At 54.9% G+C, this 22057-nt stretch overlaps 7 protein-coding genes across 9 annotated transcripts; 3 read left to right on the top strand and 4 right to left on the bottom strand.

Moving 5' to 3' along the window:
• Positions 1-5000: 5000 nt before the first annotated feature.
• Positions 5001-5538, bottom strand: IUM83_03973 (uncharacterized protein; the record flags this gene model as incomplete). The annotated part of the gene is made up of 2 exons (XM_067928010.1): positions 5001-5115; positions 5189-5538. The coding sequence occupies 2 exons, from the start codon at positions 5536-5538 to the stop codon at positions 5001-5003; spliced, it is 465 nt and encodes a 154-aa protein (XP_067793719.1).
• Positions 5539-6120: 582 nt separating this feature from the next.
• Positions 6121-8049, top strand: IUM83_03972 (Choline/Carnitine O-acyltransferase; the record flags this gene model as incomplete). Its single annotated transcript, XM_067928009.1, has 1 exon — positions 6121-8049. The coding sequence occupies one exon, from the start codon at positions 6121-6123 to the stop codon at positions 8047-8049; it is 1929 nt and encodes a 642-aa protein (XP_067793991.1).
• A 134-nt stretch (positions 8050-8183) lies between these two features.
• On the bottom strand, positions 8184-9916 carry IUM83_03971 (CMGC/CDK/CDK8 protein kinase; the record flags this gene model as incomplete). 3 transcript variants are annotated; one of them, XM_067928007.1, is made up of 4 exons in its annotated part: positions 8245-8326; positions 8563-8705; positions 8785-8843; positions 8923-9916. In XM_067928007.1, the coding sequence occupies 4 exons, from the start codon at positions 9914-9916 to the stop codon at positions 8245-8247; spliced, it is 1278 nt and encodes a 425-aa protein (XP_067793720.1). The 3 variants fall into 3 exon arrangements, with proteins under 3 accessions (XP_067793721.1, XP_067793720.1, XP_067793722.1); XM_067928008.1 differs by having other exon boundaries at positions 8184-8705; XM_067928006.1 differs by lacking the exons at positions 8245-8326; positions 8785-8843 and having other exon boundaries at positions 8698-8705.
• Positions 9917-10342: 426 nt separating this feature from the next.
• IUM83_03970 (RNA polymerase III transcription repressor MAF1) lies at positions 10343-11293 on the top strand (the record flags this gene model as incomplete). The annotated part of the gene is made up of 4 exons (XM_067928005.1): positions 10343-10848; positions 10939-11010; positions 11100-11207; positions 11278-11293. 4 exons carry the CDS (start codon positions 10343-10345, stop codon positions 11291-11293), a joined length of 702 nt encoding a protein of 233 aa, XP_067793723.1.
• Positions 11294-12215: 922 nt separating this feature from the next.
• Positions 12216-19001, bottom strand: IUM83_03969 (Replication factor C subunit 3; the record flags this gene model as incomplete). The annotated part of the gene is made up of 4 exons (XM_067928004.1): positions 12216-12220; positions 12466-13235; positions 16560-18772; positions 18849-19001. The coding sequence occupies 4 exons, from the start codon at positions 18999-19001 to the stop codon at positions 12216-12218; spliced, it is 3141 nt and encodes a 1046-aa protein (XP_067793922.1).
• A 906-nt stretch (positions 19002-19907) lies between these two features.
• On the top strand, positions 19908-20225 carry IUM83_03968 (uncharacterized protein; the record flags this gene model as incomplete). The annotated part of the gene is made up of 1 exon (XM_067928003.1): positions 19908-20225. One exon carries the CDS (start codon positions 19908-19910, stop codon positions 20223-20225), a length of 318 nt encoding a protein of 105 aa, XP_067793921.1.
• Positions 20226-21277: 1052 nt separating this feature from the next.
• IUM83_03967 (Nef-associated protein 1) lies at positions 21278-21592 on the bottom strand (the record flags this gene model as incomplete). Its single annotated transcript, XM_067928002.1, has 1 exon — positions 21278-21592. The coding sequence occupies one exon, from the start codon at positions 21590-21592 to the stop codon at positions 21278-21280; it is 315 nt and encodes a 104-aa protein (XP_067793920.1).
• Positions 21593-22057: the final 465 nt, after the last annotated feature.

The following is a 22057-nucleotide window of genomic DNA, read 5'->3' as shown; positions in this document are numbered from 1 at the left end:
TTGCGAGGTATGCCAACGCGTGAAGCCTGCGCCATTCGCGCAGGCTCCTTTGCAATCACTACCGACTCCGCCGGAGTATTGGAAGTCCATGTCTATGGACTTCATCGTTGGTCTTCGCCCGGACAGCGGGGGGAATGCCGGTGTTGTGGTCTTCGTAGACCGCTTCAGCAAGGTGGTACATCTTGCTGCGGTGCCAGCAGAGGTGACCGCGAAGCAGACGGCCCGCCTGTACGTCGACATGGTGTTCAAACTCCATGGCATGCCGACCGACATCGTGTCGGACAGAGACCCGTGCTTCACAGCGCACTTGCGGCAAGAAGTGTTTACACTTCTTGGGAGCCAACTTTCAATGTCGACTGCGGATCATCCGCAGACGGACGGTCAAACCGAGTGCGTGAATCGCGTGCTCGTCGACATTTGGAAGAGCTACACTCACTCGGTCCAATACTGGAGCGAGTGTTTGTCGATGGCAGAGTTTGCCATCAACAACTCAGTGCATGCCTCGACCGGGCATACACCGTTCTACGTGAATGCCATGCGGCATCCACGTCTGCCGAGTTTACTCGGAGTGGTGGCTCCCACTTTAAGTGGGGGAGGTTCTACGACTGCAACACAGCAGCCGCAGTAAACCGCTGACACTTGCACGGTGTCAGCTGCAGTAACGAGAAATGAGACGTAAAGGTCTGCGCAGGGCGCTCACCTCACCAAGAAGAAGAAGCATGAAGCTGCGCAAGGCGCAGACTCCTCATGCAATAAAGACAAGACGAACGAGTTTGTGCAGGGCACAGACTCTACAAACAATAAGGAGAATGGGTTTGCGCAGGGCGCAGACACCACCAAGAACCACACAGAGGCCGGACCTCTAGCGTAGAGCGAGCGGGATAACTTCAGCTCGAATGCAATCGATTTCATTAACAAAAGACAAGCAGTAATTCGGTTTGCCCAAGACGCAATAGCAGCTTCTGTTGATCAACAGAAGCTGAACGCCGACATTGTGGGCAGAGGCAACACAAATGAATTCAAAGTTAGTTCATCGGTTTTGTTTGCTACGCAAAACATGCCTAAACATGCCGTTTCGGATTTCGGAGCAAGGAAGCTTGCGCCGCGCTTCATCGGGCCGTTCACTGTGTTGGCACGGTACGGCAACGCTTACACGCTATACATACCGTCTAGCATGCGCCTCCATCCGACCTTTTACGTCGGACGGCTGAAGCCATACCTGCAGCACGAACCATCTAGCTCGGCTGACTCGAAGCCTCGGCAGGAGCCTAGGCAGAAGCGGAGGACTTGGCCTCGGCGACGAGCAGCCTCTCCTCCAGCGCGCGGACGCGCTGGAGTAACCCCTTCATCTGGGTCCCCAGCTCGACCTGGATATTCGAGGCGGTCTGCGAGACCGCCGCGACCTGGGCTTCTGGTTCGCCAGCTCCTGCTTGAGGGCGGCGAACCCAGCGCCCTGCAGACGCTCCACGGCGGTCACCCGGTCGTGGAGAGGCGCGTACTGATCAGCCCGGGACTGATCATACCCGAGACGTGTTCCAACCCCGCCACCGCCGATCCGTGACGCCCGCGGCTCAACCCGCTGGATTGTTGAGCAGATTATTGACCATAGTATCCCGAAAACGAACCCTCAAGGGGCTCGATTTCGTATTCGTTGGAGAGGATTTCCTCCCCATCGAGATACATGGGAGCCGCGGAACGTCTTGCTGGAGGACGTTCCGGAAATGGTGAGGGCGTACGAAGAGCAGTACGCGCTGGCGCAGCGGAAGTAGTGCGAGCGCTGTGGTCATCGCTAGCGCCCGAACCCTCGCGTGCTAAGAACTTAGCACGGAGCTCTTTGAGACTTTCGGGCACACGGAATGACGTGTACCCGTTCAGATCGCGGTCGCTCAAGCGGACCACCCTGGGAACCACTTCGTGCACTGAAAGCCCTCGGGCACAGCGCACGGCACATTAGCCTCCTCCGCGGCAACGTGGAGTTGCTCCAGCTTTCCACGCTTCGAGCACGTCTCGAAGCGATCACGCGCTCATGAAAGAGTCCGATGTAGTAATCGCGCCTTTGATGCGTTTCCGCATCAAAGTGCAGCTCGGCAGCCACAGCGTCATCTTTGATGGCGCTACATACATACAGTGGCACCTCATTCGGTGGTACCGAGTTTCCATACCGGTCCGTGATCTCGGACGCGGACGGCATCCACGGATCGCGCGCTGCAGGCGCAGCGCGCGGAGTACTGAGAGCCCCAGCAGAAGAGAGTGGGGTATCGCTCTCAGTTCGCGAACGCTTCGAGCTCGAAGCGTCCGATTCGTCCCCTTCACGCGGGCGAATGTTCTTCGCATGAGGGTCGAGCGATTCGCTCGACACTGAGTCTTTGCGCTTTGAGAGCGAGCTCTCCTCGTCCTCTATGTCTTCGTCGTCGTTGCTGAAGTCGACTGCTTCGCCATTTGGCGCTCGTGGTACTCATCGATGGAGAGTTGTTGTTGTTGTATGAGCGCCGGTTTTTTCTCCAAACGCGGAGAATTGACGAATGGTCAATTCCGAAGATTGACGTACGGAGACCCCGCGCGTCTAACCTTAAGGGGGGATGGTGTAACGGGGTTACACGCACAAGTGGCTACAAGCCACTTGTGACTTTTAACAGATAAGATATCGATTAAAAGTTTTAGATACTTCCTCAACTTGGTGTAAGTCACACCAATGGATACATTGAAGTGGGCCATCACAATGAGTGGTCCACACCTACCCAAAGATCCTATTGGTAGAAAGCAGCATCGTTCTACCAATTAGAGACGTGCATATTGGCGGGGCTCTGACAGCCAGCCGCTGTCAACTCCTTTCATAGATGATAAACATTTTTAGCAGATTTAGGAGGAAGATCAATTTACAAGCAATACAGTTCTCATTTTACCCATACTTGTGTACTTAAGTATAATTAACTCAAGTTATTAACAACTCCAACACTTCCTCATACACGTAGCACAACGTGTAAGCAAAAGTAGTGAGCCAAGTAAGGCCCACTACACTGGCTGGTAGAATCCCGTTGATATGTACGTCGCTGATTGGTAGAAGGATGCTGCTGTTTACCAATAGAATCTTGGGTGTGTGTGGGCCATCCGTCGTCTTCATATGCAGTCATTGGTGTACCTTGCACCAAGAAGAGGAAGTATCTAAAATTCTAACAAACAGGATGTCTGTTAGAACCGCAAGTGATTGTAGCTGTAACCCCGTTTACAGGAACCAGGCCAGAGAAATTTTATCGAATTGTGGATGCTATGTTAGCTGCTATCAACAAGTGCAGGGCTTTGGCTAATCTTTTCCGCTCACTGATGACGAAATGAAATCAGAGGAAGCAGGGATCGATCGATTACCACGGATGGCGCAAGGCCTGGTTGTATTGGAGCCATTTGTGGGCGGCTTTGCCCTATTCGCGTACCTCGGAGCTCTGAGGGTGGCCGCGTCGTTTCTTTCTTTTCGGGACAATACCAGCGTTATGGTTTGAACGTACAGGCCTCTGTTTATCACCAGTGTCGATTGAGCGGTACCGCCTCGAGCGATCGAACGCCAACAAGCAATCATTCCAACGCTCGCACAAGATGCTCCTAACAAGTTCTACACTTCTCGCAGAAATCTATGTACATCAGGAACCCAGGCATAGAGAAAAAAGTATTATTTTCAAGTTCTTTTATCCTATTTAAGCACGTCAATTCTAATATTCCTATTTAGACATCTCGCTTGGATTGTAGAAATGCGCAAAAAATCGCTGTCTTTGTGTATCTATGGAATGCCTGCTGCTGACACGCACCCCGATCACCTCATAACGCGCAGATGAGCTTTTAGTAGATTTAGGAGGAGGATCAATTTACAAACAATAGAGTTCTCATTTTGCCCTAATTAAGCTACTTGGTGTCTTTATTTTATTTATATTATACTTGTGTGTTAAAGTATAATTAACGCAAGTAAATCTAAAGCTAACTCTTCCTCATACACGTAGCACACGTGTAAGCCGTAGCAGTGAGCCAAACTAGGCCCACTACACCACTCCCTTTCGGCGCTTCTGAATGCGATCGACAAGCCCTCCCTTCTACGTGCGTGCAGGTTGTGGAACCGCTACAGCTCTCGCACGCTTGAACAGAAGCAACGTCGCGCGTTCGTCCCGCGCAAAAGAGTCAGCCTTCTGGGCCAGTACCCTGCCGACGCCGCTTTCGAACGCAGGAGAGTGCACAACATAGGCGTCACACGCTACAAAAAATACGTAATTAAAATACAACAACGGATACAATAAATGCACGTGTTCAGGTATGAAGCGAAGCTGGCTTCAGATCAAGTAGTCCGTCAAACAGATCGCGTGCCTGCAGCAGCGTTAAGACGTCCGACTGCAATTTCTTGGAAATATACTCGACATCCTTCAACTCGTCCCGCAGTACCTCCAAACGATAGCAGATCTGCAATGTCCTCGTCGTCGGCCAAGAGAAACTCACGTCGCTTCACGTACCGGCCCAACATAGCAAAGGTGGATGACCACCGTGTTTCCTGCCAGAGGACCGGAGCTAGTCGTGTCTTTTCCAGGTTCGCACACGTCGCACATTATCACAGTAAGGAAATAAACAAGAAAAGAGAAATATAAAAAATAACGACATACCTCAGCTTGAAGGCTTGCTTGGGCGCTCGCAGCGTACCTACCAGGACTTGTAACTTCTTCAGATCGCCTTGGTGGGATTCTAGGTGTTTTTTTGATAGTCGAATTCAGACGGTGATTAATGCAGCCAACACGCGCCACGCCCATAAAGTTGACAAGCCGCTTGTTGGCGGCACAGTTGTCACCAACCAAAAAGAAGCAATCAGCCCGGGTTTTCAGCAATGGAGCAATCGTCGCCATTTGGCTCTCGGTGGTAATGCAGTAATCGTCCTCCTATTTCATGGGAGGCGCGGAGAGCAGCAGATAGCGCGGTTCACCTGGCGTCTTGTGGCAACCATACACCGCGAGGTAGTGCTCTGGGCCATGGCTCTATCCGCCCAGTATGAAGCCCATTTGCTGTAGCCTCTCCGCGCCGATGAACTTCTCCACGGCCGCTTCACGTTCTCCTGTTGACAGAGAGGGTACGTCGGGTAGGCTCGTAAACCTAGATTTCATTATCAATTATCACAGTTAGTCATGTTGTAAACACATAAATAGCAATAATAACAGTACCACACATGTGTCTCAGCTCGGACTCGCAGAACGATAGCGGTAGGTTGACCATGACGATCCAGCGAAGCCACGAGTAGCGATTGAAGCCCTTTTGGCTCACCCACGACACGAGAGTGCCAGTTTCCCCAGCACTCACGTTCCGCATGTCCACCTCGAAGTTGGAGTGGGCAGAGCGGACGTGGGACATCAGGTCAGAGTTGCCCGTCCCGCTGGTGTAGTTACGGCACTTACCGCATGCCTTGTAGCCGGGAGCCATGTCCTCTTCATCGAGGCAGAGCTTGGAGACGAACCCGACAATCTGCCGGGACGTGAAGGTAGCCGAGGGGCGAGTTGGGGTGAGGCGGTTGTCGACCATGACTGATACGGTTGATCCAGTGTTTCTTTGCTTGAGAATGAGAGTGCGAATCCGCTACTTATCAAAAACCTGCAGGGTGGAGCGACAATTGTATAGTTGGTTGTAACAGATGTAGGCAATAAATTACGGGAATGTACTCTGATAAAATACTGGTGTGGCAAAACTCAATTACCGCCACTCCCCCTGTTGCAAATAGATGTAGGTTATTTAGTTGGCTGTCAGTTCGGAAGCGATGGCATCAAGAATCGCCTGCTTCCTTCACATCCCTCGGCTTCTCGTTGCAGCCGGCGTAGCTATGGCTTCTTTCCTTCAGTTGAAAGGCCCTTGGTTGCCCTTTGTATTATCCAATCAGACCATATAAAATAGATCTATTGGCCTATCATATCTCTTTGTTCTTGCCATACGTTCAACAAAAAACCATTCCTCCAATACAACTTCTTGAAAAACAAAAACAATTTTCGACGTTGAAGCACGTCGGGTTTTCGCCCACAATCCGACGTGTTGAAGCGTACGTCAACGGCCGTGCCGATCTTCCACGCACTCCGCGATCCGCTCGTCCGTGCGCAGCTCCTCCCCGTAAACATGCTGCAGGCTTCCGCCGCTTTCCGCTCTGCGCCAGCGCTGCGTCGCGCCTTCTCGTCCGCCAGCGGCTACGTGCAGGACACGGTCATCCCCACCTACCACTTCCAGAAGAGTCTGACGCGCCTGCCGATCCCCAAGCTCGAGGACTCGCTGGCGCGCTACCTGGCCGCCGTGGAGCCCGTGGTGACGGCGCAGCAGCTCGCAGACACGCAGCGCGCCGTGACCGCCTTCCAGAGCGGCGTGGGGCCCGAGCTGCACCGCGCGCTGGTGGCGCGCGACGCCGAGAACAAGCACACGTCGTACATCAACCAGTGGTGGCTCGAGATGTACCTGACTGACCGGCAGCCGCTGCCCGTCAACTACAACCCGCAGATCAAGCTCAAGATGGACCCGGTGCCCGCCAAGAACGCGCAGAGCCAGCGCGCGGCGTCGCTCATCGCCTCCACCGTGCGCGTGCACCGCACGCTGCGCGACAAGCGGCTGGAGCCCGACATCTTCCACACCAAGCCGGGAACCAGCAAGACCACGGCCTTCCAGTACTTCTGCAAGCTCTTGCCCGAGAGCGTGAGCTTCTACGGCGCGGCGGCGCTCGGCGCGTACCCGCTGGACATGTCCCAGTACAAGAACCTGTTCTCCAGCACGAGGCTGCCCAAGCTCGGCCAGGACGAGCTCAAGGTGTCGCCCGGGTCGAAGCACCTTGTCGTGCAGAGAGGAACCAAGTTCTACACGTTCGATGTGCTCACGGACGACGGGGCCGCCGTCCCGGACGAGCAGATTCTGGCCAATATCGAGGCCATCTTGGCCGAGCCGCTGACGAAGAGCTCGCCCGACGACCCTGGCATGGGGCTGATGACGACCATGAACCGCGACGCGTGGGCCAACGCTCGTCAGAAGTTGGAGGCAAGTGGGGGCGTCAACAAGGCGTCGCTAGAGCAGATCGACAGTGCCTTGTTCGTGGTGAGTTTGGAACACGAGTCCCCTGCGACGCCCGAGGAAGTGAGCCGCACGTTCTTGGTGGGCGACGGTACGAACCACTGGTTCGACAAGAGCTTCCAGCTGATCATTGCTGCCAACGGCACGGCCTCGGTGAACTTCGAGCACGCCTGGGGGGACGGTGTGGCTGTGCTGCGCTACCTCAACGAGTTGTACGGCGACAGCGTCAAGTACCCGGTGCTGAAGGCGAACAGCCAAGCTAAGCCCAAGGAGCTCACGTGGGATGTCAACGGCGAGACAAAGCAGCTGCTGAACGAGGCAAAGAAGACTTACGATAAGTGGACGTCCAGTTTGCTGGTTGCGTGCGCTGAGAGTCCCGTGACTCGCGCTGTTGGCAAGAAGTACAACATCGGCACGGACGGGCTTATGCAGATGACAATCCAACTGGCGCACTTCAAACTCCACCAGAAGTTCGTGGCCACGTACGAGAGCGCAAGTACTGCTGCATTCAAGCACGGTCGCACCGAAACTGTTCGCAGCTGCACGAACGAAGCTGTGGCTTTCGTGCGTACCATGACCGATGCCTCTGCGTCGGACACTGACAAGGCCAACGCTCTGCGCGCAGCCGTGACGAAGCACAGCGAGCTGACCAAGAATGGCGTGATGGGCCAGGGCTTTGACCGCCACCTCTTCGCGCTACGAGCGATGGCAGAGCTGCAGGGAATTGATGTACCGGAGTTCTACACGTTACCGGCTCATCAGATTATGAGCAAGATTATCCTGTCGACCAGCACGCTGTCGAGTCCGGCGCTCGAGGGTGGCAGCTTTGGACCTGTGAATGAGGACTGCTACGGCATTGGATACGGAATCGAGCAAGAAGGCTCTGCTTTCCAGCTCTCCAGCTACCGCAAGGACCTTCCTCAACTTAAGGAGCTGCTCGTGGAAAGCATTATCGAACTCGAGCGCTTGCTGGCCGACACCACTCCGAAGAACTAAGGGAAGAAGCGATGAAGAAGCTTTGCAAAATGCTGTTAACAAGATGTCTATCAAATACAGACACTTGACGTGGGTAATGTTTTTTTCTTACTGGAAGTCCTATGTAGACTAATTCTTTGGACGTGCGTGTTCCTTCATCGGCGCCGAGGTTGCTTCGGACTCCGTGGGCGGTTTGAACTAGCGCTGGTTGGGCGCTCACCACCACTTGGTCGCTTGGCTCCTGTGACCGTGCCAGCATTGGGCGCTGCAGTTGCCCCAGTGCGGCCGGAACTTCGCTCTCTCCACGCAGATCCTCCAGCACCTTGCGCGTTTCCTCCAGCAGGAGGTCCTCTGCTTCTCGAGTCTCGAGCATTAGCGTCTCCAGCGTTGCCACGATCGTTGCGCCGCTGAGGTTGCTGCTGCGCATCTCGCGAATTATGGTGACTGCGGCTTCGTGATGGTGCATCACGTCCGCGATGATCGTTGTGGCGGCTACTGGAACCGTCTCGGTGAGGACTGCCAGCAGCATCAGACGGCTTGCCGTCAGCTCCTGGTGCGCCGTCTTTTTTGCTCTTCCACGGGAGGTTTTCTTCCGCTACGGGCTCCACAGTCTGGGTGCGGAAGGAAACAGGTTCCTTGCCAGGCTCGTCAAAAGCCCAGTCCCGCGGTTCAGGCTCCTGGTAGGAGTCAAATGTTAACACCAGACAACGCGGTTAGGCCGGGAACATCAGCACCGGTGCCCCATGAAACACGTACGATCTCCTTGAAGTACTCGTGCTCTAGCGCTTCCTTCGCCGTAATGCGCGTTTCCGGGTCTACTCGCCAAACAAAACAGTACACCTCAACAACGGAGTCCAGAGTCCAGGTAGTTCATGAAAAGCAGCCTCCACTCACCATACTCCAGCAGTCTAGACAGCAGATCCAGAAGTGCAGCTCCTGCGCGACCCGGCCCAACCTTGACGGCATTCTTGAGCTCCGACTGGGTCGGGTACTTCCGCTCTCGTCCCATCTGCACCACGTGGCTGTACTCTGGCAAGTTCTCGAGTCCCTCCCAGGTCTGCGGCGTGGGCATGCCCAGCACCTTGAAGATCTTGTCCAGCTGGTCCTTCTGGAAGGGTGCGTTGGAGCCCTCCACCTCCTTGCCGCAGAACAGCTCGCGCGTGTTGATGAGCTCGGCAAAGATGCAGCCCACCGCCCACAAGTCCACCGCCTTGGTGTAGTGCTTGGCGCCGAGCAGCAGCTCGGGCGCGCGGTACCAGAGCGTGACGACCACGCGCTCCACGTCGGACAGCGCCTTGATGGGCTCCTTGTAGATGCGCGCGAGGCCGAGGTCGGCCAGCTTGACCTGGCCGCGCTTGCGGCCGTGGCCCACCACGAGGATGTTCTGCGGCTTCATGTCGCGGTGCATGACCCAGGCGTCGTGCATGTAGTCGACGCCCTTGAGGATCTGGAACATGAGCGACTTGCGCGTGTACTCGCCCAGCGGCTTCTGCTTGCTCTGCACGATGATGTCGTGCAGGTCGTGGTCGCCGTACTCGAACACGAGCGCCAGCGACTTGTCGCGCGGGTCCACGTGCACGTCGTGCAGGTGCACCACGTTGTCGTGGTGCAGCTCGCGCAGCAGCTTGATCTCGCGCACCGTGGCGCTGGACAGCACCACGTCGTTCTTGCCCTCCTTGTGCGACTTGACCAGCTTGATGGCGAACGTCATGGGCTCCTCGTCCTCGGCGCCGCCCGACGCCGCCGCCGACGACGACGGCCGCGGCAGCAGCGCCGACGAGTACGCCTCCGCCTTGAACACCATGCCGTACGTGCCCTCGCCGATCTTGCCCAGGATGCGGTACTTGTCCGTCAGGCTCTCGGGCCGCCGCAGCGCCGAGCGCCGCATGATGGTACACTAACCTTACTGTAACGGCTGGGCGGTTATTGTGGACCGATTGGTGCGGTTATTCTGGGCCATGTGCGGCATACAGTGGTGTGGCGCACGTGAGAATGGCTTAGTCACCTTGAACTCCGTAAAGAAACGGCGCTGTTTTCGGAAATATGCGTTCTGCACAGGTAGGGTGCGTGTGGGTTCATCCGCCAGCAAACATCTTGACTCTCTATGCGCCAGACGCGAACGAAAGCGTCAGCTGCGCGGCTCCCTAATTTCCCTACGTATAAGTTCTGCGCAGGGAACCCTGCAGAATCAGATCGAAATTTGGCGTCGACGCTTCACGCGTCAGCATACTGAACTCAAGTCATTCAGCAACAAGACGCAACACACACACAAGACAGACACCCCACCCCACCCCAACCTAACGTTAACGTAACGATGAAGTACCTGGAGGAGCCGCAGCTGTCGTGGCTCAACTCGGTGCTGGGCAACTACGAGGTGGGCGACCGCGTGCTGGCCGGCAAGATCGAGACGTACTCGTGCAAGAAGGCGGGCAGCGACAAGCGCCTGGCCAAGTCGCTCGAGCTCTTCTACCAGCAGGAGATCGAGGCGGCCGACGCCGAGCTGCTGGGCTCGTCGCCGCTCGGGCCCATCGCGGCGCCCGCCACGCGCAAGCTGCTGATCACGCTCATCTCCACCATGAACGCCAGCTTCCCGGACTACGACTTCAGCGCCGCGCGGCCCGAGCAGTTCCGCAAGCAGCCCGACTTCCGGATAGCGCTGCAGCGCATCAACCACGACCTGGCCGAGCTGCTGGAGAGCGAGGGCAACGGCTTCGTGGAGAAGATGTGGGAGGGCATCGCGGAGGCCATCAAGCTGGACGAGTGCGACGTGTACAGCTACATCCCCGACATGGACTCGGACCCGTTCTCGGACGGGAACCTGTAGGTGCCGAGTGTTATTTATGGGAGGGGGCGAGGTGTTATTTACGTGTGTGATTGGTGTTATTTTGCTGGTAATTATTATTATTATAGGTGGTCGTTCAACTACTTCTTCTACAACAAGGTGCAGAAGAAGGTGCTGTACTTCACGTGTCTGTGCAAGGGGTGAGTGCTGCGAGGGTGGAACGGGGGGAGAGGGAGAGGGGAGTTGAGATACTGACACGTTTATTTTTTTATTGTTTTTGTTGCTGAAGGTTGACGTACGACAGTGATATGGACGATGAGACGATGGACGAGCCCGCAGACATGGACGACGACGCAGAAGACGCCATGGAGGACTACTTCGGCATGTCCCCGGACTGGTACGAGGAGTCTTGATGCACTGTCACATCAAGGAGGTAAAATGAGGCTGATGATGTGTTCGTTTTGCAGGGAGGACGGCTCGTAAGCGTGAGGGCCACACTGTGAACATCCGACGATCGCGTCCACATTCCCTCTCACTGCAGCGCGCCATTTCTGCAGGAACGGGGGGCTTGAGGCGACGTTATGTCGCGTTAAGCCTCCCCCGTCCTCCAATTTCGTCGTGCGGTATCGCTTTCTCTCTCTCTTTCTTCAGAGCGGTTTGAAGGCAGCCACGTCCGCCCCCAAGGCTGGACAAGCAGTCGGAGGGAGCGACACGGTCGTGCTCCGCAGCTGCTGCTGCGCTTCAATGCTCTACTGTATTATTGGTTAATGTATGCTTCACTTTGCGCTGCATACTAGTACCCGCGTAGTTAGTTGTATCGTTGGGATGCTGCTGCCGTGCTCAGCGATATGGCAAAGGCTCGCGGATCGACAAGGCGTTGGACACGCCCGCGACGCCACCCACCACGTTCGTTTCGCGTTTGACCACCTGAAACTTTCGCGCAGGCGTTCCAGCGGTGCTGTTGGCTGTACCCGGCCTCGAAGACGGAGCATTCGACGCAGAAGCAGGGGCATTTGTGCCTGGCACGATTACTGGAGGCTGCGACCCAGAGCTGACGGTCAACTGAGCCCGAAACAACGAGGCTCGCGGGGAAAAGGACGACTTTGGACGCCTGGGTGCAGCTGACGGATCCGGCGGTGCTGCTACACAGCCAAGAGGTCTACACGGCGTTCGAGGTGATGCAGATTGCGTCCTGCGCGGGGTGAATGGAAGCAAATGATCGATACGGCCGAGTGTGTCCTCTCCACGAGGAGTTCTTGGTGTTTGCGGGTCATCGATGAGAGGCAGTCCGTCTCGAGACTGGATGGATGCTGAAGATTCGTACTGCCGCAGTTGTGTGAGCTGCTCGGCTATTGCTGCTTTCTCTCGGATCTCGCGCGTGACCTGCTGTTGCAAGCGGCGTATTTCATTCTGATAATGGCGGGTGGTATTCAGGTATTGTGCTTCAAGGCGCTGGCGTTTCTGCTTCTGTGCGACGTCACCAGTACTCGAAGCTGTTGGTGGACGAACTGTGCTAGTGTCCGTGGCGCTCTCGGTGTCGCTTTTTTCGTCGACCGGGATACGCGTCTTGGTGACGATCGCTGGTGAACCATCGTCATCTGAACTTGTGGCTCCTGCTGTCGGCATTGTTCGGGTGTAAGATGCCGACAACGCACGGGCTTTGGCTTCCCGTCTCCTCTGGGCTGTGGCTCCCATTTGCTTTTGGGCCGTTGTCCATTTCACTTGGAAGAACGTCTTCTCCTGCGACAGCTTACTCAGGTTTCCCTCAAGCTGCTTCACGTACGCCTGCAGTGTTTCCACTTCGTTGCGTTGGAGAGCCTCGGCTGTGGCAAATCGCTGAGTGAGTAGGAGTTCGCGATCCCGGGCAGCATTTTGAGTCTGCTGCTGCATGTCTCCCAAAGCGTGGACCTTCAAGAGCGCTTGCTTCATGGCGGCGTTCTCACTCTTTATCCTCACCACGTCCTGTTGTCCGCGCAGCAGGGTTGCCACCGAGGTTTTGGTCGCCGAAGGAATCGCGCCGGAGTAGTCCAAAAGTTGGTCAACGAATTGCGAGTGAGCACCTTGGATCACTGACTGCAGCTCGCGTTGCATGGTTGTGCGATATTCGGCGAACTTCTGCTGCTTGTTGAGCAGCTCCGCATGCATCACACGCAGTTTTTCGTCGTATTCGGCGTTGAGATCACACCGCAGTATCTGCTGCTCCAGCTCCCTGCGTGCCTCCAGCACCCCAAGCTGCTTTCGCAGAGCCTCCACCTCGAAGTACAAGTGAAACGCGTGATCTACTGCAAAGGCTTCGCGTCGAATCCGCTCTTCAACTTGCGCCTTTGTCCATTGCTTCTCTATTTTCTGGCATTCCATCGTGACAGCCTGAAATTGGTTGCGAAGTTGCTGCATGACCGTGTTTTGAAGATCAAGAAGCTGTTGGCTGTGTTCAACGCACTTCGCAGTGATATCACCAAGGAATTGTGCCATCTCGGGAGCTGGAATGACGAATACTGGAGTGGGTTCTTGTTTCTTTGGCTTGCGAACCGGTGACACGCTGGTACCGCTAGATGGTGACTCTGACTGCTGGGCTTTACCATCAGGCACTTGTACCCCTTCTTCATGAAAGTACTTGTTCAGTGACAAGAGCAACGAAGCTGCTGTCGAGCACGATGGTCCTAATAATGTTTGTGGGCATTTTGGAGGCTTTCGGGGGGTGGCACTCGGCACTCGCTGGTGCTCTCGATGTGTCTTTCGATGAAGTATGAACTTCTTGTAGTGATCTTCGAGCTCATTCATGTCCGCATTGACCCACGTCAGCTCGACCGATATCTGAAGATAGCTGAGCTGATCTTCGATGCTGCTTGGAGCTGGAAGGACGAGCACACCGGTGCTGCAAAACTGAACGAGCGCTGTAGCAGAACCCATGTGTAGACTACGGAGCGCAAAGGACAAATCTTTTGGCGATGAAAACTCCGACGACGTGCCAGATGACGACGCGGCTCCAATGCTAAGCTCAGCATTTCCAAGCAGGCGCCTTTTCATGTGAAGGTTCTTGCCGCCGACAACCGGTGCTGTTGATCGTCCGTTGGTTAACGAAACCTCGTCTCCTATAAGAGAATCCCAAGCCGGTAGCTGAAAGCGCTCCCATAGATCATCCAAAGTGGCTAGAGCCTGATTTTCTGCGGTACATTGCGAAGTAAGTGAGGGTGAAGCGGCCCCCTCTTCAAGGCGCAGGAAAGCTCGGCAGTTTTCGTCGATGAACACCCGATGAAGCTCTAGCAAGCGAGTGATTGCCGCAATATACGCGCTGTCACGCGGCTCATACTTGCCAATAGCGTCTTTGAAAGATTGCCATTCACGCTCACGCTCGCGTGGTCGAGCCTCTCCAAACAAGGCCTTCTCACCGGACTGAACAAGTCGCCTTATCCTTGCTGGCATTGACATTCCGCCCTTACTTCCGTTCGCTTCTGTGGCCATAGCTGTTTTCTCGCGAGGCACGTTCGTAGGCGTAGCTACTTCCGCGGCGATGTTTTCCAAGACTGCCTGGAATGCGACCAAGTGCTGTCGGCGTTTTCGAACGCGAATGCCAGCATTTGTCTGGTAGGTTTGCAGCAGCGCAAAGTTTGCTGTGCATCGCAGCATGCGTATTGAATGCACGGTCGCCTCCTGAAGGGCTGTATACATCTCCTGGCGCATGAGCGAGGCGTAGTATTGACTCTTCAAGTGTTCTGGATGAGTGTCGAACAAGTCACCGGTGGTTATGGCGGCTTCAGGGCTCAGCCTGCTTGTGATATTGTCGAGTAATTGGCGCACTTCATAATGGAATTGAGATTGCCAACGCTCGAGTCGAGCGAGACCAGTCGTCACACCTCCAGTGGTGCTTTCAGAGCTCGTCTCAATGGGCACAAAACGCAGACCACTGCCTGACGACGTATATCGAGTCGTAGCAAAGCGTGAGCCACATCGAATGCGCAACAAGTCCAACGTGCAGCTGACTTGGTCGAAAATGGATAGCAGGACGCGCAGAGTTTCCTCCCGGTGTTCTTGGAGTCTTGCGGCATGGGCGCTGGCAGCCCCGCCAGTTGTATCTCGCCGGGGCCTTTCGTAACTTACTGCAAATGTTTGGAGTAAGCAGCGAAATGTTGGAATTATCTGCAGTAGCGTTTGAACATCCAGACTAGATTCCTCCGAGGAACGAGTCATTCCAAAATTTCGCTTCGCGCGCTGGGTTGCTGCTGGAGGCGTGACGGACAATGCCGGTGGTGTTAGCAGTAGCTGTTCCACCTTCGGGCGCTCGTGAATTTGAAGATCCTCTTTGAGTTGGTGCAGCTTGACGAGTAACCACTTCGTCAGGCCAGAAGGTTGGTCTTCCTCGCTTTGAATTTCGTTCGTGAGTCTACTGGTTGCTGGCGAGCGCGTGGTGAATGCGCATCTAGCGCGGGCTGCTGGACTCAGCTGTTGCATGAGTATTTTCTCGTTTCGGAGGCGCTGCAGGTGGTCATTCAGTGCGGTGAGCAGTTTCGGATGATTCATCTCGTCACTCAGGAACTTACTGCATGCAGCCATATCGACCTCCAGTTGGAGGCCTGGTTGCAGTAGCGCAAACGCAGCTTTCAACCCGTCACTAGTTTGATTTGGGGCTGTTGTGAAGCGCTCCTGTAGCTGCTGCTTGAGATTTTCGAGTCGTTTCCAGTATGGGAAGCAGCTTGTTCGCATCTCCTCCGTCATTTTGTCTGAAATCTCCTTCGCGTACTTCGTGCGAACTGTGTTGATGTCCATCGCTAGCGTTGAATTTTCGTCGGACGAAGAGGAGAAATCTGGAGCCAGCGAGTTAGCCAAACACACGTACGGGTACGATGCCGCGAACTCATACACATCAGCACCGACGGCGTCTTGATAGCCCACGATTACCGTCATGTACGATACGAACTGCTGCTGAAGTGACAGCAGCGAAAGCCTCCACGTTTCAGAATGCTTAGCTTGGGTAGCAACATCGTCATTTTCACGACTATCGCTGGCGCAGCTATGCAGAGCGCTAAGCTGTGCTTGTAGCCACTCGGATATGGATCTACTCTCACCACTACGCAGACCATCGGGTCTTGAGGCCGATGTAGCACTCGTGGCGTGGAACATCGGTGTCTCTAATTCTACTGCGATGGGCTGGAGAGATTTGATACGGTCGCACTCGCCGAAGTCAAAGAAGAACGGAAGATGGCGCGCTTGCTCTCCTCCAACTACGGTATCGAACGCAGCGATTTGCTTAACAAAGCCGAACTGGAAGTTGTGGAGGCGTTCAAGCAAATTAGCTTCGTAGACGCTTTTGGAGAGATGTTGACGCCAATCGTCCAGCTCAATAGCCTTAGCTAGGCACTCAGTGAGGGTACGGGACGCACCGGTTTGCTCATGAATAGTTCGGCAAACGTCTGACAGTAACTGCGGAGATAGAACAAGTTGCCACCCAGTACCGATAAACAAATCTCCTGCAGTTCGCTCGAGACAGTTTATGGGCCGCCCAGGTAGCTCCAACTTGATGATCAGCGACCAAATGACCAATGTGTGCTCCAAAAGAACATGCTGAAGAGAATGAAAATCGCCGATAGAAGTGGCCGTGAACCATTTCTCGTCAGCTTCACGCACTAGCTCTTCTTGCTGGCTATAAAGTTGGACCAAGGCTTGAGATCCCAAAATTTGGCGACAGACCCACTGGCTTTTTTCGTCATCTTCGCCACTCTCTTCACCAAAAGCGAGCTCTCGAAGACCGCACCATTTCAAGCGCTGGAAGTGCTGCCCCATTTGCTGCACGAGTGAAGCTTGGAGCTCAAGCAGCAGCGTCTCCGCCACGTAGCTTTCAAAAAAGTACGCGTGCGAAAATTCTATTAGAGGCCGTCGCTGCAGCAGTGGAAACAGAATAGCTGTGAATGGTTCCGTTTGATCGTCTTGAGGTGCCAAGCCAAGTTCGCTGACGTCTTGAGCTCTTGGGGCAAATTCAAGGCCAAAATCTAGGAGCCTCTCCACCAACTGCACCTTGGCCTGCTGGAACGCAACCTCGCAGTCGTAGATGTCTCGAAGCACCTGCAACCGGTCAATGGTTGACACAAAGCTGTCTGAATCCTGGTCGTTGTCATACTTGACGTTGTTGTGTTTGCGTGGAGATGTGGGGAGACTATCGTACTCTTGCTTGAAAATAAAAATACTCGCTATCCGCAGCATTTGGAGCTCCAATACTTCCAAGTCGCGCCGTGCAGCAGCAAAAATGAATTCCTGGAGTCCGTAATTGTTGTCGTCCTTTTCCTCGTCGTCAATATCTTCTTTTCCTGCGATCGTTGCTCGCATAACAATGTGGTCTCCAGTTTTATCACACTTCGTTACCACCCACGGGCTTGTCGTGGCTCCTTCTACAGACCCATGAAGTGGAGGTTTAAGGCCAGAAGTGACTTTGAACGCACCTTCTACATATGCAGTACTCTGCAATGAACTGGTTTGGCAGAGCTGGACGAAGTGAAGATAGTTCAAGAGGCGCAACAAGCTCAATCGCTTGGTTCGACAGGACGATACGCGCATAACGTAGAGAGAATACACCGCATCGGGGTTCCATGGACGCGGTAAACCAGTTTTAGGCTTGGACGATGGAGTTTCATCTCCGTTGCCACTTTCATCATCGTCTGCAGTTCCTCCTGTAGCCTGCCCAGATTGACGTCGATTTTCAAAGGAGGCAACATTCCCGGCTGCAGCAGATTCGGATTTTGTCACGTCCACTTTAGCGCGATTCATGTGCGCTCCGGAGAGCGCCTCGAGTCTCACGCAAAGGTATCCGACGTCATCCAGACTGAGTAGCTCCCACTCGTTTGCCAAGAGCGAGTCGATTTTGTGGTCGTTGCGAAGGACGATCAAGGTATCTGCAATGCCTCCCTGGCCAGGCTCACAGTTGCGAAGATACCCGCGCTGAATGAGTTCCCATCGAGAATTCCGGGTATACGCGTGCACTAACGATTCCAAGCTCACTTCTAAATTCGCATCCAAATTGATGGTATTGTCAGGTGGAAACGCGCTCACTGCAGAAGCCAGAAATTTGTCAGCACCTTGTCTAAGGATCTGGAATTCCTCAACGCTTGCCTTGTTGTCACGGATGTCAACTTCCTCAGAAAAGGACAAAGAGAACTTCTGTGCCAAGGATTTCATCTCCGCGATGAAGTGTGAAGTTGACATCATGAACAACGGGCAGTGGATATGATCTTTGCTATTGCGGTACGCCGTTGATCCGTTCGGTCGTGGCGTGTTCTTCACTTTCTGTTGGTGGATTAGCGCCAACATGCGCTGCCGTAGATGGAAGCGGTGGCTTACGGGTAGCCACTTGAGACGAGTACAGAATCGCTCTAGCACAACGGCCTGCTGGTGCTTCATGTAATGGAACTGCAACAACTTATTCACATCGTCGACAGTCACAAAGTCAGGAGGTGACGGCTTCTCCGAAGCGGAGTCCAAGGCGTGAACGAGTCGGTGGTGCGTCTCCAGTGCATGGGCACTCTGCTTCGCCAGAACTAGCGACTGCGTTGGCAACATTCTACTAGTCTGTGTATGGTTATGGTCAACCGTCAGCTGTGATCTTTTCACAGCACAGTGAGAAGTGGCCGCCACCTGCTGATTGAATACCAACAGCTTTGAGCTGAGAGTTTGCAGCCATTGCGGCTGCCTCGCCACTTGCTTCTGCAGGAGATCCGAATCCGGACTAGCGTCTTCTCTCTCACTGCTTGCGGTCGGGGAAGTGTGCTCGTATCCATAGCGTTCAAGGACAGCTTTCCATTGTTGCTCTCGACGGCTGTGCACCTCGCGCAGTAAAACAAGTCCACCTTGACTTTTGAGCAGCAAGTCCTCCAGGTCTCTCTCACCGGAGGGAGAATTCCCAGTTGCACCACTCGTGCGCTGCTGTTTTATCTTCATCGCGTATCCGAGGAACGATTTCCATTCAATCGAGAAATTCTACCACACATCGAACACAAAATTATGGGCAAGCTGTAAACGAGTCTATCGTAGCAAAACACGTTTGTGTTGGTACCTGAGCTGTTTGCTGTAGTCGGTCATTCGCTGCCTCCAGTTCGGCCTGCCTTCGAGAAATGACAGTCGGCTCTTGTTTTTCATCCTCCTGCTTGGTGGACTGCCGCTCTTGCTGAGAAAATTGCATCAGCTCGCCCAGCACGTGCACTTCCAAGCGTCAGCAAGCTCCGAGCTCGCGTAGTTGTGCTGACATGAGAGGAAGAAACGGCCTCGCCACCATCAGCGGCAAGAATAGCAGTGCACACAAACTCGACAAAACCACATCGATTAGCCAACACAACCGCACAACTACTAATACACGCTCAAAGCCAGTGATGCTAAGCTCGTGTGCAGTCGCAAAGTGGCCACAATTGAAAAGGGCCCTCCACTCACTAATACTTGTAGTTTTCGGTCGAGCAGCGATCTGACAGCGCCACGGCGATGATGCCACGTTTCAACGGAGACCGCTACGCTAGGTCTTTTCTAACGGTAGAACTAGGTGCAGTATGTGCCCTCAAGAAGATCCAGTGTCATACGCGACGTCGTCTCCCAAAGTCGGTGCCTTGTACGCTAAGTTGATGCGCGCAGGGTCTGAGATCGACGAGACCATGCATTGCACACCGTCGAGTGGGAGGGCCGAAAGCATATGAGACCACCAGTTTTTCATACGGTGGCAAGCCCGTCTTTAGCGTGAAGAATTCTATGGATGACTGCAAGTGTACCGCTCAAGGGTTAATTGGTCTCTGTGTGAGGAAGCTCACTTGTATTCGGCTTGCAGGACCACTACGAGCCTCTCACCGGCTCGCAGTGTGTGAACCGCTATTACACGCCCAGAACTCGTTCTCACCTCGTTGGTGTTTGGGAACCAAGGCTGCTACAAAGTCGTTCCGGCCTTACCCAATTTCCTGAGCAATTCTCAGCACAGTATTACGTTCTTACTGTATCAACGCCTGTTGCTGTAGCGTTGCAGGGCACCGCCCAATCGACAGCCGGTCGGCACCGCCCGTTGATCTGCGTCGCTCATTTGCAGATTTGCTTTCGACTCCTCCAGCAACGAAGTCAGAAGCAGCCGCACAGTATTATGGCGAGCCGCAACGCACTTCCGCTCAGCACGCTCTTCTTCATCCGAGATCAGAACACCATCGAGGTGGACGACGCGGCGGAGCCGGCCGTGGCCAAGAGCGACGTCGCCACTGCGAAGCCAGTTGAGCCCAAGGCAAAGCAGAAGCAAGTCGACCCCGTGCAGGCGAAGCTGTTGGCGCTCAAGTTGAAGGACCAGATCCCGGTCAAGAGGCCTGACCAGAAAGCCTCGACCGAGCTGGTGACCAAGGAGACGGCAAATGTGGTGTGGCGACAGTTCATGATTTCAAGAGCAGCCATGCTCATGAACCAGCGTTAGAGGCCTAAAACCCAGTTTCATAACAAATAATAAGACGTCGAGAGGGAAATCGAAGTGCGTGTCGGGAGACACTGTACGAAGCCGCCCGCGTTTTAGGAGGAGGCCAGAGCTTGTACCGACGAGAGAGACGACCGTACAACTTCGCGCCTTCACCGCTAGCCGCGTGGGTGGCTGGTGAGTCTACCAGACACTGGTAATTGCATCTATAACAGCCTATCCCACAAAGTCGTTTCTACCACGTTGTGAAGACCGCCGACTTGCGATATGCTATCGACGGAAGTTCCGTCAAGGCAATGAAGATGTGGCGAGTCTTACCCGAAGGAGTGCTTTTGTTACGAGGACGAACCTTCTGCTTGCTTTTAAAAAGGGAGCATACGGGGAGGTGAAAGCGATTCCACGAGTGTAGTTCGCTGGGACTAAGCTTTCCATCACACCTCCTTATCCTTTGAGGCTCTCCCGCTGTGGCACCGCCGATCTATCCAATGCGTCGAAGCAGAAGCAGACGCCAACTTTAAATTAGGGGCTGGGCTTTCATGAAACTATGAACTTGTTGTCTAGACCCATGTTATTATGCGGCATCGCCATCATGGCAGAGGACCGCGATGGAAACAATAACCTCTGCAGCCCTGCACCACAGAGCTCGCAACGGGTGCCCGAAAGTAGGGTGCCCGCCCGCCCGAATACGGGTACCCGACCTGCTGGACGGGTGCAGGTGCCCGATACCAGATCTGCATACCAGTCGGACGGGTAGGGTGACCCGTGAACCTCTGTTTGCGACCTCTGCCACACTGCACTGACAACTTGGCAAAGCAGGGAGGGTGATACATGTATGATAAGTAGTTCGTATTACGATTCCTGCGAGATATTATAGCTGTGCTCTCCGCTCGAGCACTGCTCGAAGTCGTCGTGTTCGATAGTCAGTAGATATATAGATACTTGTACAAGGAGGAGCGAAGCCTCATGAGTCATGAAGCTTGGGCCACAGTAGCGGCTACTACTACTGTCTACTGAGTAGCCACAGAGTCACGACGGGGCCGCTGCCGCAGCGCGCTCTAGCGTCGTCGACCCATCTGCTCGAACGCGTGCGAGCCGATGAGCCGGCTCATGGTCGAGCGCTTCCGCTCGTTGGCCGCGGCCTCTTCCTCGGGCGTCGCCGCCGCCGCCTTCGCGTTCTTGTCCGAGAACAGCGTCTTCATCTTCCGCGCGAGCTTCGAGGCCGACGAGTCGCGACGTGGCTTCGCGGCGGCGGCGCTGGCCTCGGGGGTCTGGTTGTCGGCGCGGTCGGCGTGGGCCTGCGCCTTGTCGCTCAGGTACTTGAGGTTGCCGTGCGTGTTCATCGGGAGGGCGAAGCGCGTGTGGGCGTTCATCTTTCGGTTTGGTGGGGCGATGGGGCTTCAGGCGCGGAGCTGCTCGAGTGGAGGGGTGCGATGCGAATTGGAAAGTGAGGACCGCGTCGCTCCCGTCGTGCGACCGAGCCGTCATTCCGGCATCGACCGCGGCTCGAGCGAAGGGAACTGAAGTTCCAGTCAGCGCGAAGAAGTGATCGAAGGAAGGAGGCTGAGGCTAACCCCCCGCGGAGAAGCCAAGGCGCCGATTCCGTGTGGCGGCTAGCGAAGTGCAAAGATGGGGTAATCCGAGTGGTGGTACAGCCAATGGCTCAGCGCCGGCTCATCGTGCGGCGGCGTGTCCGCGATCGCGTGAAGAGCGCCGTCGGTCAGTCTACCGCCAGCACCTAGATTCGCGGCTGGATTTGCTGGGAGCGACGCGACCTGAGCGTGCGCGCGTCCTCCGTCACCTCCTCCAGCGTCTTTGCCGAAATGCGAACGACCCAA

This window comes from Phytophthora cinnamomi (assembly GCF_018691715.1).
Source record: "Phytophthora cinnamomi strain GKB4 chromosome Unknown Contig27, whole genome shotgun sequence".
In the NCBI taxonomy this organism is placed as follows: domain Eukaryota; phylum Oomycota; class Peronosporomycetes; order Peronosporales; family Peronosporaceae; genus Phytophthora; species Phytophthora cinnamomi.
This window is presented reverse-complemented; position numbering and strand designations above follow the sequence as displayed.